The 14,266-nt window shown below is 46.0% G+C and overlaps 3 protein-coding genes across 3 annotated transcripts; 1 reads left to right on the forward strand and 2 right to left on the reverse strand.

Moving 5' to 3' along the window:
* The first annotated feature begins 213 nt into the window (after nucleotides 1–213).
* LOC137356242 (histone H4) lies at nucleotides 214–525 on the forward strand. The gene has a single exon (XM_068022113.1). The coding sequence runs from the start codon at nucleotides 214–216 to the stop codon at nucleotides 523–525; it is 312 nt and encodes a 103-aa protein (XP_067878214.1).
* A 1,577-nt stretch (nucleotides 526–2,102) lies between these two features.
* Nucleotides 2,103–2,543, reverse strand: LOC137356357 (histone H2A-like). Its single transcript, XM_068022243.1, has one exon. It carries the CDS (start codon nucleotides 2,541–2,543, stop codon nucleotides 2,103–2,105), a length of 441 nt encoding a protein of 146 aa, XP_067878344.1.
* A 312-nt stretch (nucleotides 2,544–2,855) lies between these two features.
* On the reverse strand, nucleotides 2,856–3,735 carry LOC137356322 (histone H2B 5-like). The gene has a single exon (XM_068022204.1). It carries the CDS (start codon nucleotides 3,726–3,728, stop codon nucleotides 3,348–3,350), a length of 381 nt encoding a protein of 126 aa, XP_067878305.1. The 5' UTR covers nucleotides 3,729–3,735; the 3' UTR covers nucleotides 2,856–3,347.
* Nucleotides 3,736–14,266: the final 10,531 nt, after the last annotated feature.

Here is a 14,266-nt window from a genome sequence, read left to right on the forward strand (position 1 = left end):
CGAGAACTGTTTTTTTTTGAATTGGCGGTTCGAGCAAGTGGGAGGCGGAGCGAGAGGATCAAAGACATTTCTCTGCTCTGTCTGTCACTCAGTTTCCTCCAGACCCGCCTCTGGCTCTCTGTCTCTTTCTCAGTCAGGTCGGGGCAGGCTGGATAAAAAGGCAGCAGAAACTACTCGTTTCTCATTCAGAATCGGTTTGTCTGAAGAAGCGTCATGACAGGAAGAGGTAAAGGAGGCAAAGGACTGGGCAAAGGCGGAGCAAAGCGGCACCGCAAAGTGCTTCGTGATAACATCCAGGGCATCACCAAGCCAGCAATTCGCCGCCTGGCTCGCCGTGGCGGAGTGAAGCGCATCTCGGGTTTGATCTATGAGGAGACCCGCGGGGTGCTGAAGGTTTTCCTGGAGAATGTGATCAGAGATGCGGTCACCTACACTGAGCACGCCAAGCGCAAGACGGTCACCGCCATGGATGTGGTGTACGCTCTGAAACGCCAGGGCCGCACTCTCTATGGATTCGGCGGCTAAACAAATCCACCTTGTCTACCAAAAACAAAAGGCTCTTCTAAGAGCCACCCAAAACCTCATATAGAGATAAGTGACCTTGAAACTGCAGCGGGGATGTCTTGGGATGTGAAATTGTTGTAGCTCATCCAATGTTATGTGGACTTTATCAGATCAGTATTGGGTTGCATTTGATCATGTCCATTGCCGACCTGAACTGCCGGTAAAGATGTGGAAACGGATTTACTCCCGTTGGAGTAAGAAATGGCCGGAGCTTTATTCCCGCCAGAGACCGAACAGGGAATGAATCCCAATTCAAACCGTGTTGGAAGACACAGAGGGAGATCCAGGGCGGAAAAAAATCACGCTAAAAGCAATGAGATTTTATAATTGTTCCCGCCAAATTCGGTTTTATTTAATCTTTGAGTAGTTTGCTAATTTGAAATTGGCGGGCTTTTTGAAATTGATGAAATTTCAGTTGCAGTTCAACCAATCAGGGAGCAGCAATTCCCACCGCCCTTTTCCATCCCAGTCATCGTTTCAAATAGGATGATGGACGGTGCTTCATCCAATCACAACATTAGGGCGGTCCTTCGACTGTCTTAAATAGGCAGTCCCTGAGCAGCTTCAGCATTAAACGTGACATTGTGTAAGGTTTCCGTAGATAATGGCCAGAACCAAGCAGACAGCGCGCAAATCGACCGGAGGGAAAGCTCCCCGCAAGCAGCTGGCTACCAAAGCGGCCCGCAAGAGCGCTCCAGCCATGGGCGGAGTGAAGAAGCCTCACCGTTACAGACCCGGAACTGTGGCTCTGAGGGAGATCCGCCGCTACCAGAAATCCACCGAGCTGCTCATCCGCAAACTGTCCTTCCAGCGCCTGGTGCGGGAGATCGCACAGGACTTCAAGACAGACCTGCGCTTCCAGAGCTCTGCCGTCATGGCCCTGCAGGAGGCCAGCGAGGCTTACCTGGTGGGGCTCTTTGAGGACACCAACCTGTGCGCCATCCACGCCAAGCGAGTCACCATCATGCCCAAAGACATCCAGCTGGCACGCCGCATCCGCGGGGAGCGAGCCTAAACTGACCCTGCCCTGAACTGAGTTCGGCATCAAATACCACAACGGCTCTTTTAAGAGCCACCAAATCGACAAAAGAAAGAGTTGTGATCTCATGTTCATTCCAGCACATAAACGTCTCAGAAGGTTTTGATCACTTATTTACTCAAAGCCGGGAGACACAATTACTTATATCTGCATCCGGTAGCTGGAGATTTCATGACGTGTCTGTTGTAAGATCTAGAGTAGCGATACCAATGTGCACAGCGCATTTTAATAGACCGGCGATCGTTTTAGAACTGAACAAATGTTTGTGGTACATAAAGGGTAGAATGGTAAAAGTGCCTTTCCAATAGGGTCTGAGGGAATTAAAATGTATTTCATCTGATGAGCAACTAAATGCCAAAATCCAGTACACTTCATTCCAACACAAAACAATGATAACAGTATAATATTACAGTCTCTCAGACAGTAACCAGCCCTTTCACAGATAAAGTGGGTGGCTCTGAAAAGAGCCTTTGGGTTCACAGATTCAAGTCAGGCCGCTTCACTTGCCCTTCGTGCTCGGAGCGCTGGTTTTCTTGGGCAGCAGCACGGCCTGGATATTAGGCAGCACCCCGCCCTGAGCGATGGTCACCCCTCCCAACAGCTTGTTCAGCTCCTCGTCGTTGCGGACGGCCAGCTGCAGGTGTCTGGGGATGATACGGCTCTTCTTGTTGTCCCGGGCCGCGTTGCCGGCCAGCTCGAGGATTTCAGCTGTCAGATACTCGAGTACAGCAGCCAGATAGACCGGGGCTCCGGCACCCACCCGCTCAGCATAGTTCCCCTTTCTGAGGTGGCGGTGAACACGGCCGACCGGGAACTGTAATCCAGCCCTTGAGGAGCGAGACTTGGGTTTGGCCCGAGATTTCCCACCGGTCTTCCCTCTTCCAGACATTGCCACAATCTCACAAACACTTTCACGAAGAATGCTGAGATCCGCCCACATTCCTCCTCCTTGTACCTTCTGGAGGAATGGTGTTGGGGACACTGCTGATTGGTCAGTCAGCACTCGGTGTCATTGTACTGTACATGTAACCAATCAGAGAGCTGCTCAATTCACCAATCACAAGAAGACAGTGAGTTGAGAGCGGAAAATAAGAGCGCGAAATGGTCAGGCTCCCAACGATATTTCACATTTGAAAAGCCCGCCAATATATTTGTAAAACAAGGGGCGGCTTCAATATAGAATATCACATTTATAGGCTATATTGTTTTACAGAAAACATTGCAAAAACATTTTCATTTTTTTATTCCACATTTTGTCCCAGATTCGCTTTTGTAATCCGCCATGTATTCTGCTTTATTCTTTTTCATGATACAGTCTAACCAGCGGCTGAAAGACTCATTCACAGCATTTTGTAACCGGACACATTTCAGGTCAATCTTAGTAATTATACTGTATCACTGATTCTGGATTGATCCCTTTTCGTGGGAGACAAAAGCGGAGTATAGATTTTAGGTGTCACGGGTTAGAGACTGAGGTTGCCGAAACCAACGGGATTTCTTAACAATGTACTTATTCATAAAGATAGCCAAACTTCAACCCGGCAACCAAGTAACTGAGAACATCTTTAAATTGACCGGATTTAAACAGAGATTTACAGCCGCCATCAAAAATTTGCAGAGTATTCGTATTAACATAAAAAGAAATCGATAATCAAGATGATGTTGTAGCTATTTCAGAGAAGTTGTGGGTGGCTCTTAAAAGAGCCTTTTTTGTCTATTGTGTTTTTCAGTCCATGGCGGATATTTACTTGGAGCTGGTGTACTTGGTGACCGCCTTTGTACCTTCCGACACGGCGTGTTTGGCCAGCTCCCCGGGCAGCAGCAGGCGCACGGCGGTCTGGATCTCCCGGGAGCTGATGGTGCTGCGTTTGTTGTAATGGGCCAGACGGGAAGCCTCACCCGCGATTCGCTCGAAAATATCATTCACAAACGAATTCATGATGCTCATGGCTTTGGAGGAGATGCCGGTGTCAAGGTGAACCTGCTTCATCACTTTGTACACGTAGATGGAATAACTTTCTCTCCTGGATTTTCTCCGTTTCTTGGTGCCCTTTGTTGGCGCCTTCTTCAGAACTTTCTTGGCGCCCTTCTTGGAAGCTGCTGCAGTTTTCTTCTCGTCAACCATGATCACGATTAACTTCAAACACAGAATAACCGAAATTTCGCTCCAAGCTCGCATTTTATAGACATCCCCTGAACCCTATGCTAATGAAGGATGGGAGAAGGCCATGTTCATGATTGGCTGGTTTACAATGATGTCACTGTCTGATGTTGGGCGGCACAGTGGCGCAGTGGTTCGCACCGCAGCCTCACAGCTCCAGTGACCCGAGTTCAATTCCAGGCACTGCCTGTGTGGAGTTTGCAAGTTCTCCCTGTGTCTGCGTGGTTTTCCTCCAGGTGCTCCGGTTTCCTCCCACATGCTGGTTGATAGGTTAATTGGCCATTCTAAAAATAGGTGGGGATGTGGTAGGAATATGGAATTAGTGAAGGATGAGTATAAATGGGTGGTTGATGGTCGGCACAGACTCGGTGGGACGAAGGGCCTGTTTCAGTGCTGCATCTCTAAAACTAAAACGAAAGGCTAAATCTGTCTGATTGGATATCTAAAGTAACCAATCACACTTCATGCCTATCACAGCCACAAACTGACGCAGCAGTCAGATCGTCCAAACCCCTTTGCCCGAACTTAACCATGACTTTCTGAGTCCCTCTGCCTCTTCATCCATTTCCATTTTGCTGGTACGAACACGTCTATTTTTTCACTCTGTACATATAATTTCTCGACACTTCCATTCCTTATCAGGATGTACCGCCCTGCTGCACTTCCCTCCATCACCAGGACGGAACCGTCCAGTGTAGTTGGGGTCAGACATGGGCAAGTGCAAGCATTGAAGTGCAAGTCTTTAAATCTACGTTGCGCGCCAAATAAGGTTGGTCAGCTGCAGCTACAAGTAACCACATGAAAGATTTATATAGTGGCAATTACATAATTCTGGCTGAAACTAGGCGAGGCATGGGAACTTATTATTACTGGCTACAAATATTCAGCAAGACAGGTCTGAAAAAATATGGAGGGTTGTGGAGTGGAAAGAGTTGATCAAATATAATATGATAACACTGCCAGCGATGATGTTTTTGAGTTATTAACAAAAGAATCTATTTGGTCATATATACGGAATATGGCAGGAGGAAATGCATGGACATTCTGGGTCGTGTCATATTTGTCTTTCCCTGCAGGTCATGTGAGTGTGGCTTTCATTCTGTGCCTGTCAGTATGTGATATTTAACTGTGGCTTTTACTCCGTATTGGTCAATCTATGGTCAATGATTTTGTGATTTAATTCAGTAATTTCAATCTTCAATCGGTGATTCTGTTTTTCTTTCTTTCTCTGTAACATTCAGTTTCTAAATGGGTGATGATGTGTTTTGTTCTGTACCTATGAGCTTCTACTGAGTGAGTGTGGGTTTTGTTATGCATCTGTTAATATCTGCTTTTGGAGTCTGGGCATTTCTCTTTATCTGTTAATTTCTGAATTGTGAATTTGGATTTTAATCTGCACCTGTCAGTTTCTGGTATGAAATGTTGTTTGATTTTGTCTCTGTACCTGTTAGTAAGTGACATTTTTGTGTAGCTTTACACAGCACATGTTAATTGATGACACGTCAGCATTGTTTTCACTCGACATGTCAGTCTCTGGTTTGGAGCCTCACCTGTGTTCTGTCCCCATCAGACTTCATATAAGGATGGGTTTTAACCTGTTCCTTTCAATCTGTTGTATGTAAGTACTGTTTATTATCTGTATCTGTAAGTTTCTGATGAATGAATGTGGACTGTATCACGTCCCTGTCAGTGGTTCATTAAGAGATATTTTACACTGTACCTGCCCGTTCTGATATGTGAGTGTGGGTTGTGATCTACGGCTGGCCGTTTCTGGTATGAGACATGAGCATTGTTTTTACTCTGTGCATGTTAGCCTCAAGTGTCAGAAGCTGGGTTTCATAGTACAGCTCACTCTCTGCTGTATGATTATGGATTTTCATCTGGACAAGTTAATTTCTGGTACGGGCATGTGAATTTTATTCTCTATGCCAATTTATGGTATGTGATTATGTGTTCTTTCTGTTCTGTCAATTTCTGCTGAACTGTATGGTGGATTTGCTTTCAATCTGCCAAGTTCTGCGATGTGAATGTTGGTTTTACTTTGTATTTGTCATCGAGAGATAGAGTCATAGAGTTATACAGCACAGAAACAGGCCCTTAGACACATTGATGGCCGGCACAGGCACAATCAGTGATCTATTCTAATCCCATTTTCCAGCACTTGGCCCATCGCCTTGTATGCTATGGCGTTTCAAGTGCTCATCTAAATACTTCTTAAATGTTGTGTGGGGTCCTGCCTCTACCACCCCTTTCAGGTAATGTGTTCCAGATTCCAACCACCATCTGGGTGAAAATGAAAAAAAAAAACAATCCTCAAATCCACTCTAAACCTCCTGCTTCTTACATTAAATCATGGCTGATCTGTTTCTGACTTGAATTCCACACTCATATCTCCTCCCAATAATCTTTGATTCCCTTGCCTAACAAGAATCTATCAATACCTGACTGAAAAATAATATATTCAGTGACACTGCCTCCACCACCTTCTAAAGCACTGAATTCCAAAGTCTCACAAACCTCAGAGGGAAAAAAAATCTCCTCATCTCGGTCCTAAAAGTGTGACCCATACTTTTAAAGCAGCGCCCCCGATTTCTGAACTCATCCACAAGAGGAAACATCCTTTCCCCATCCACCTTGTCAAGACCATTCAGGATCTTATACACTACAATCAAGTCTCCCCTCACTCTTCTAAACTCCAGTGAAAACTAACCCAGTCTGTCCAACCTTTCCTCATAAGACATCCACTCATTCCAGGTATCAATCTAATAAACCTCCTCTGAAACACCTCCAACACATTTACTTCCTTCCTTAAATTCTTTTTCTTCTTTTGGGCCTCCTTATCTCGAGAGACAATGGATACGCGCCTGGAGGTGGTCAGTGGTTTGTGAAGCAGCGCCTGGAGTGGCTATAAAGGCCAATTCTGGAGTGACAGGCTCTTCCACAGGTGCTGCAGAGAAATTTGTTTGTTGGGGCTGTTGCACAGTTGGCTCTCCCCTTGCGCCTCTGTCTTTTTTCCTGCCAACTACTAAGTCTCTTCGACTCGCCACAATTTAGCCCTGTCTTTATGGCTGCCCGCCAGCTCTGGCGAATGCTGGCAACTGACTCCCACGACTTGTGATCAATGTCACACGATTTCATGTCGCGTTTGCAGACGTCTTTATAACGGAGACATGGACGGCCGGTGGGTCTGATACCAGTGGCGAGCTCGCTGTACAATGTATCTTTGGGGATCCTGCCATCTTCCATGCGGCTCACATGGCCAAGCCATCTCAAGCGCCGCTGACTCAGTAGTGTGTATAAGCTGGGGGTGTTGGCCGCTTCAAGGACTTCTGCGTTGGAGATATAGTCCTGCCACCTGATGCCAAGTATTCTCCGAAGGCAGCGAAGATGGAATGAATTGAGACGTCGCTCTTGGCTGGCATACGTTGTCCAGGCCTCGCTGCCGTAGAGCAAGGTACTGAGGACACAGGCCTGATACACTCGGACTTTTGTGTTCCGTGTCAGTGCGCCATTTTCCCACACTCTCTTGGCCAGTCTGAACATAGCAGTGGAAGCCTTACCCATGCGCTTGTTGATTTCTGCATCTAGAGACAGGTTACTGGTGATAGTTGAGCCTAGGTAGGTGAACTCTTGAACCACTTCCAGAGCGTGGTCGCCAATATTGATGGATGGAGCATTTCTGACATCCTGCCCCATGATGTTCGTTTTCTTGAGGCTGATGGTTAGGCCAAATTCATTGCAGGCAGACGCAAACCTGTCGATGAGACTCTGCAGGCATTCTTCAGTGTGAGATGTTAAAGCAGCATCGTCAGCAAAGAGGAGTTCTCTGATGAGGACTTTCCGTACTTTGGACTTCGCTCTTAGACGGGCAAGGTTGAACAACCTGCCCCCTGATCTTGTGTGGAGGAAAATTCCTTCTTCAGAGGATTTGAACGCATGTGAAAGCAGCAGGGAGAAGAAAATCCCAAAAAGTGTGGGTGCGAGAACACAGCCCTGTTTCACACCACTCAGGATAGGAAAGGGCTCTGATGAGGAGCCACCATGTTGAATTGTGCCTTTCATATTGTCATGGAATGAGGTGATGATACTTAGTAGCTTTGGTGGACATCCGATCTTTTCTAGTAGTCTGAAGAGACCACGTCTGCTGACGAGGTCAAAGGCTTTGGTGAGATCAATGAAAGCAATGTAGAGGGGCATCTGTTGTTCACGGCATTTCTCCTGTATCTGACGAAGGGAGAACAGCATGTCAATAGTCGATCTCTCTGCACGAAAGCCACACTGTGCCTCAGGGTAGACGCGCTCGGCCAGCTTCTGGAGCCTGTTCAGAGCGAGTCTTTGCTTGCAGAGGGAGGAGAGCGAGAGGAGGGAGATAGAATAGAGAGGGGAAGTGGTGACAGAAAATGTCCTGTGATGATTGGCCAAAATAGACCTACAAGGTACAAACTCAAGTTCTGTGATCAAGTCTGAGAGTTTATTAGTCTTAACTAAGATAGATAAAGTGAATGTTTAACAACAGCAATAGGTTTGCAGCATCACTCTGCACCGGTTCTTGCTTCTGTGCTTGCTGGGGCGTGGACTTCTCTCTTTCTGCTTCCCTTGCTGTTTTCTTGACCGTACTCTATTTTCTCCTTCTAAGTGTGATAACGATGTTCCGTGGACCCCTCTGTCAGTGCCGATAATGTCCTGTAACACCCTTTCTTTTACCCTTCTTTGGGTGCAAGGATGTCACCATATTAGCTTTGAATTGTTCGAAGTATCCTAATTGGACCAAGTTGACATCATTGTTTGACCCTAGTTAGTTAATGGTTCAATCTACACACATTACAGATACTTCCTGTTCCTTTCTATTTTAACAAGGATACTAAAGGTCACATTCTCGCTGATGGAAGCCATTTTGAGTTTGCAATTCTGCAGTGTCCTATTTATCTCATCTCACCCCCTGTAAGGATGCTGTGGTCTTCAACCTATCTCTCCCATTGTTCTTACATAGAGGTTTTAACGGACTATAGCCTTGTAATGTCATTTCATAATGAATCAAGCATTAGCTCAAACAGACTGTAATATATTGATGTACAGAGCATACAATTAGTCCTATTATTGTAGCTGTCCTTATTATTCACAAAGGCAAAATATGTCATGATCCATCACCCCCACATTGTGGGACCCCTCCTGCTGCATGACTTTTCCTTTTTGTCGTGACTAAGTGCATCATCCACACAGACACATCTCTCAACATGGCATTTTGACATATTTCTGTGAAGATGACCGTCATGCTTTGCCATCCAGCCTTGACATAGCAGTTCTTGCATAAATGTAAGCCATGGAAATGCTCTAACCTTTACACAGCGTATAGCAGTGTTCAGGTGATACAGAAAATCCAGTGAATTGGGCAGAGACAATCAGTTGATCTCTCAAAGTCTCTTAGTTTTATGCTCCTATCTATACTACTTACTCCACAACTATTCTTTTGCACCTGCAAAGCTAGGATAGATGACTCTGGATTGTGTTCTGTAAGTAAGGGGTTGTTCTCCTTTGAGAAATGGAGATTGAGAGGAGGTTTGACAGAGGTGTATATAAGTTAGACAAGGATAACCTGTTCCCATTAGCTGATGGTACAAGGACTAGGAGACACAGACTGATGGTTTATGGCAAGAGATGGAAGGGAATGTGAGGAAGAACTTTTTCTGTTTTACCTGCTGGACCTCGCTGTCCACAAGTGTGGTGGAAGGAGAGAGAATCAATGATTTCAATAAGAAACTGGAGAAGCACTTGAAGGAAACAAACTTGCTGCAGGGCGACGCTGATCAAGCAAGGAAGTGAGTCTGATTGGATGTTGAGAATATTTTGTAAGCTTTCTTTCTGAATTTGCATTGACATTTTTAAGCTGCAAAATTCCACAGCACACTTGACCATCAACTTTAAGGGAGAAGAACATGGATGTTGAGAATATTTGTCGACTTCAATTCAGTCATGGCTTTTCATTTGTCACATTCTATGGCAAGGTTGCAGAAATATATTTGACCGCGAGTGGGCATTGCGATGACCGGGAATCTAATCTGGGTCAATTGTTTGGAAGGCAGATATACTCACCACTATACCAGCATCGCTGGCATACATGTAGCTCGTCATTTATACAGTATACACACCAGAGCTCATTGGAACTCAAATGTCATTTCAACCATTTCAATCTGCACTTTAACACCACGTTCATGTTCCCATTGGAGGATAGAATCATGGAATGGTTACATCATCTCCAAGAAACCGACAAAAGTCTAACAGGACTGGACAGACTAGATGTCGGAAGGATGTTCCTGATGGCGGGGGAGTCCAGGACCAGGGGTGACAGTCTAAAGATAAGGGGTAAGACATTTAGGACTGAGGAAGTGACAAAGTTGATTGATGAGGGAAGGGCTGTCGATGTCATATACATGGACTTCAGTAAGGCGTTTGATAAGGTTCCCCATGGCAGGCTGATGGAGAAAGTGAAGGCGCTTGGGGTCCAAGGTGTACTAGCTAGATGGATAAAGAACTGGCTGGGCAACAGGAGACAGAGAGTAGCAGTAGAGGGGAGTTTCTCAAAATGGAGACGTGTGACCAGTGGTGTTCCACAGGGATCCGTGCTGGGACCACTGTTGTTTGTGATATACATTAATGATTTGGAGGAAAGTATAGGTGGACTGATTAGCAAGTTTGCAGACGACACTAAGATTGGTGGAGTAGCAGATAGTGAAGGGGACTGTCAGAGAATACAGCAGAATATAGATATATTAGAGAGTTGGGCAGAGAAATGGCAGATGGAGTTCAATAAGGGCAAATGCGAGGTGATGCATTTTGGAAGATCCAATTCAAGAGTGAACTATACAGTAAATGGAAAAGTCCTGGGGAAAATTGATGTACAGAGAGATTTGGGTGTTCAGGTCCACTGTTCCCTGAAGGTGGCAACGCAGGTAAATAGAGTGGTCAAGAAGGCATACGGCATGCTTTCCTTCATCGGACGGGGCATTGAGTACAAGAGTTGGCAGGTCATGTTACAGTTGTATAGGACTTTGGTTCGGCCACATTTGGAATACTGCGTACAGTTCTGGTCGCCACATTATCAAAAGGATGTGGATGCTTTGGAGAGGGTGCAGAGGAGGTTCACCAGGATGTTGCCTGGTATGGAGGGCGCTAGCTATGAAGAGAGGTTGAGTAGATTAGGATTATTTTCATTAGAAAGACGGAGGTTGAGGGGGGACCTGATTGAGGTGTACAAAATCATGAGAGGTATAGACAGGGTGGACAGCAAGAGGCTTTTTCCCCAGAGTGGGGGTTTCAATTACGAGAGGACACGAGTTCAAAGTGAAAGGGGAAATGTTTAGGGGGGATATGCGTGGAAAGTTCTTTACGCAGAGGGTGGTGGGCACCTGGAACGCGTTGCCAGCGGAGGTGGTAGACGCGGGCACGATGGAGTCTTTTAAGATGTATCTAGACAGATACATGAATGGGCAGGAAGAAAAGAGATACAGAACCTTAGAAAATAGGCGACATGTTTAGAGAGAGGATCTGGATCGGCGCAGGCTTGGAGGGCCGAAGGGCCTGTTCCTGTGCTGTAATTATCTTTGTTCTTTGTTCTTTGAGATGAGGAGGGATTTCTTCACCCAGGGAGTGGTGAACCTGTGGAATTCTCCACCACAGAAAAGAGTTGAGGCCAAATCATTAAATAAATTCATAAAAGAGTTTGTACTACTGGATTCGGGCCTTTAGATGCTCATCAGATGAAATGCATTTTAATTTCCTCTTATATTTGTAAGGCTTTTTTTTTAACAGTACTAACTTTTAGGGCCACACAGTGATGAACACCGCAAACTCACAGCTCCAGCGACCCGGGTTCAGTTCTGGGTGCTGCCTGTGCGGAGTTTGCAAGTTCTCCCTGTGACGTGGGTTTCCGCCAGGTGCTCCGGTTTGCTCCCACAGCCAAACACTTGCAGGTTGATAGGTAAATTGGCCATTGTAAATTGCCCCTAGTGCAGGTGAGAGAATTGAGGGAAGATAGCAATGTGGTCGGGAATATGGGATTAATGTAGGAATAGTATGAACGGGTGGTTGATGATCGGCACACACTCGGTGGGCCGAAGGGCCTGTTTCAGTGCTGTATCTCTCTCTGACTCGATGTACTACTAAAGCGTGTCTTTAGTTCTAAAATGTTCGCCGCTTATTTCAAAAGGGATCAAGGAAGACGCGGACAAAGCGAGAACAGGGTACTGAGTTTGGATGATCAACCATGATCGTATTGACTGGCGGTACAGGCTCGAAGGGCCGAATGGCTTACTCCTGCTCCTATCTTTCTATGTTTGTATTAAGTTAGTTATTCGGCCCGTCGTGTCGCGGCCGGCTCTCTGCAAGACCAGCTCACCTCCTCCCACCGACCCGCCTTTTCTCCATTGCTCTGCAGTTTTGTTTTATTCTTGATATAATTATCCAATTCTGTTTTCAGGGTCTCGATTGAATCTGCACCCAACACACTCGATGTTATTCCTCTCCAATTTCAGATATTTCTGAAGGATTGGGAATATTCTTGCATGACTCACTTTTAACCAGTAGATGGCATCAGTCTACAATCATTTGGATCTTGTGATTTGTGTGCACACATATCGAACGCAATGGGTCTGCTGCTGCCCGGGGAGTTCTCCAAGCACGCCGCCTTGGCAGGGACAAAAACACTGACGAATTATCCCAGTTCCTTGTAAATCTCCACAATGTACAGAAATCAAACACGAAACGCAACATCTCTTTTAAAATCCGCCTTCAGCTTCTTTGAAACAACTGCCCTGAAAAAAAAAACTGACCCTGCCCGGAACTGAGTTTGGTATCAGATAACACAACGGCTCTTCAGAGACATCAAATTGGCAAAAGATAGAGCTGTTATCTCTTGTTGATTCCAGCACTTAAACGTCTCAGAAGAATTTGACCACCCTCTTTACTGTCCACTGATAACTCTCGAAGCAGAGTGACCCAGATTTCTTTGTCTCCATATTGCAGCTGGGAATTTCAGGACCTGACAGTTGTGAGAGCAGCGACACCATTGTATACAAGACATTTTATCAGAATAGCTCATTTTAGAACTCAAGACACGCCTTAGTGGTATATAAACGGTAGAATTGTAAAAAAAAAAGTCTTGCAAATATGGCAAGAGAAAATTAAAAGGCATTCCATTTGATGAGCAGATAAAAGCTTGACTCCAGTACAATTCATAGCAACGCAAAATAACGCGAACAGTATAACATTACCGTCTCTCAGACAGTAACCAGCCCTTTCACAGATGAAGTGGGTGGCTCTGAAAAGAGCCTTTGGGTTGTCAAATTCAGGTCTGGCAGCTTCACTTGCCCTTCGTGCTCGGAGCGCTGGTTTTCTTGGGCAGCAGCACGGCCTGGATATTAGGCAGCACCCCGCCTTGTGCGATGGTCACCCCTCCCAGCAGCCTGTTGAGCTCCTCGTCGTTGCGGACGGCCAGCTGCAGGTGTCTGGGGATGATACGGGTCTTCTTGTTGTCCCGGGCCGCGTTGCCGGCCAGCTCGAGGATTTCAGCTGTCAGATACTCGAGCACAGCAGCCAGGTAGACCGGGGCTCCGGCACCCACCCGCTCAGCATAGTTGCCCTTTTTAAGGAACCTGTGAACACGGCCCACCGGGAACTGCAGTCCAGCTCGGGAGGAGCGGGACTTGGCCTTGGACCGAGCTTTCCCACTGGTCTTCCCTCTTCCAGACATTTCCACAATCTCACAAGCACTTTCACGAAGAATGTTGAGATCCGCCCACATTCCTCCTCCTTGTACCTTCTGGAGGAATGGAGTGGTGGGCACTGCTGATTGGTCACTCTGCTCTGTGCTCTTCATGTAACCAATCGGAGAGCTGCTGAATTCACCAATCAGGAGACGCCAAGGAGATGAGGGCGGAAAATAACGGCGCCAAATTGTCAGACTGCAACCGATTTTTCAAATTTGAAAAGCCCGCCAATATATTGGGGCGGCTTCAATATAGAATATCGCATTTATAGTTCTTTTTTTACGGTTAAATAAATAAAACCTTTTTCATATTGTGTTATTCTACATTTGGTAACAAGTTCCAGATTGGCTTTTACATTCTGACATCTATTCGGGTTTACTCTGTCCTTTTTGAAACCAGCGGGCAGAAAGTCTCTTTCACAACATTCTCCAACCGGGCACATTTCATGTCAATTTTCATAATAATACCGCATCACTGATGAACGATTGTTTGTTATTCGTGGGAGACAACAGCGGAGTGTAGATTTTCAGTGTCAGGTGTCAGCGTGTGAGACGGAGGGTTCCGACACCACCCGGGGTTCCAGATAATGTAATTATTAATTTTTGAGGTCAAACTTGAACTAGGGAAATAAGTGACTGCGAACTGATGTATGTGCGTTAAATCAGCTTGTATTGTCGAAATACAGAAAAGGGGCCGAATATGAACACGTCCGAGAACAAACCTCACAAATGCTCAGTGGTC

This window comes from Heterodontus francisci, chromosome 45, assembly GCF_036365525.1.
Source record: "Heterodontus francisci isolate sHetFra1 chromosome 45, sHetFra1.hap1, whole genome shotgun sequence".
Classification (NCBI taxonomy): Eukaryota; Metazoa; Chordata; class Chondrichthyes; order Heterodontiformes; family Heterodontidae; genus Heterodontus; species Heterodontus francisci.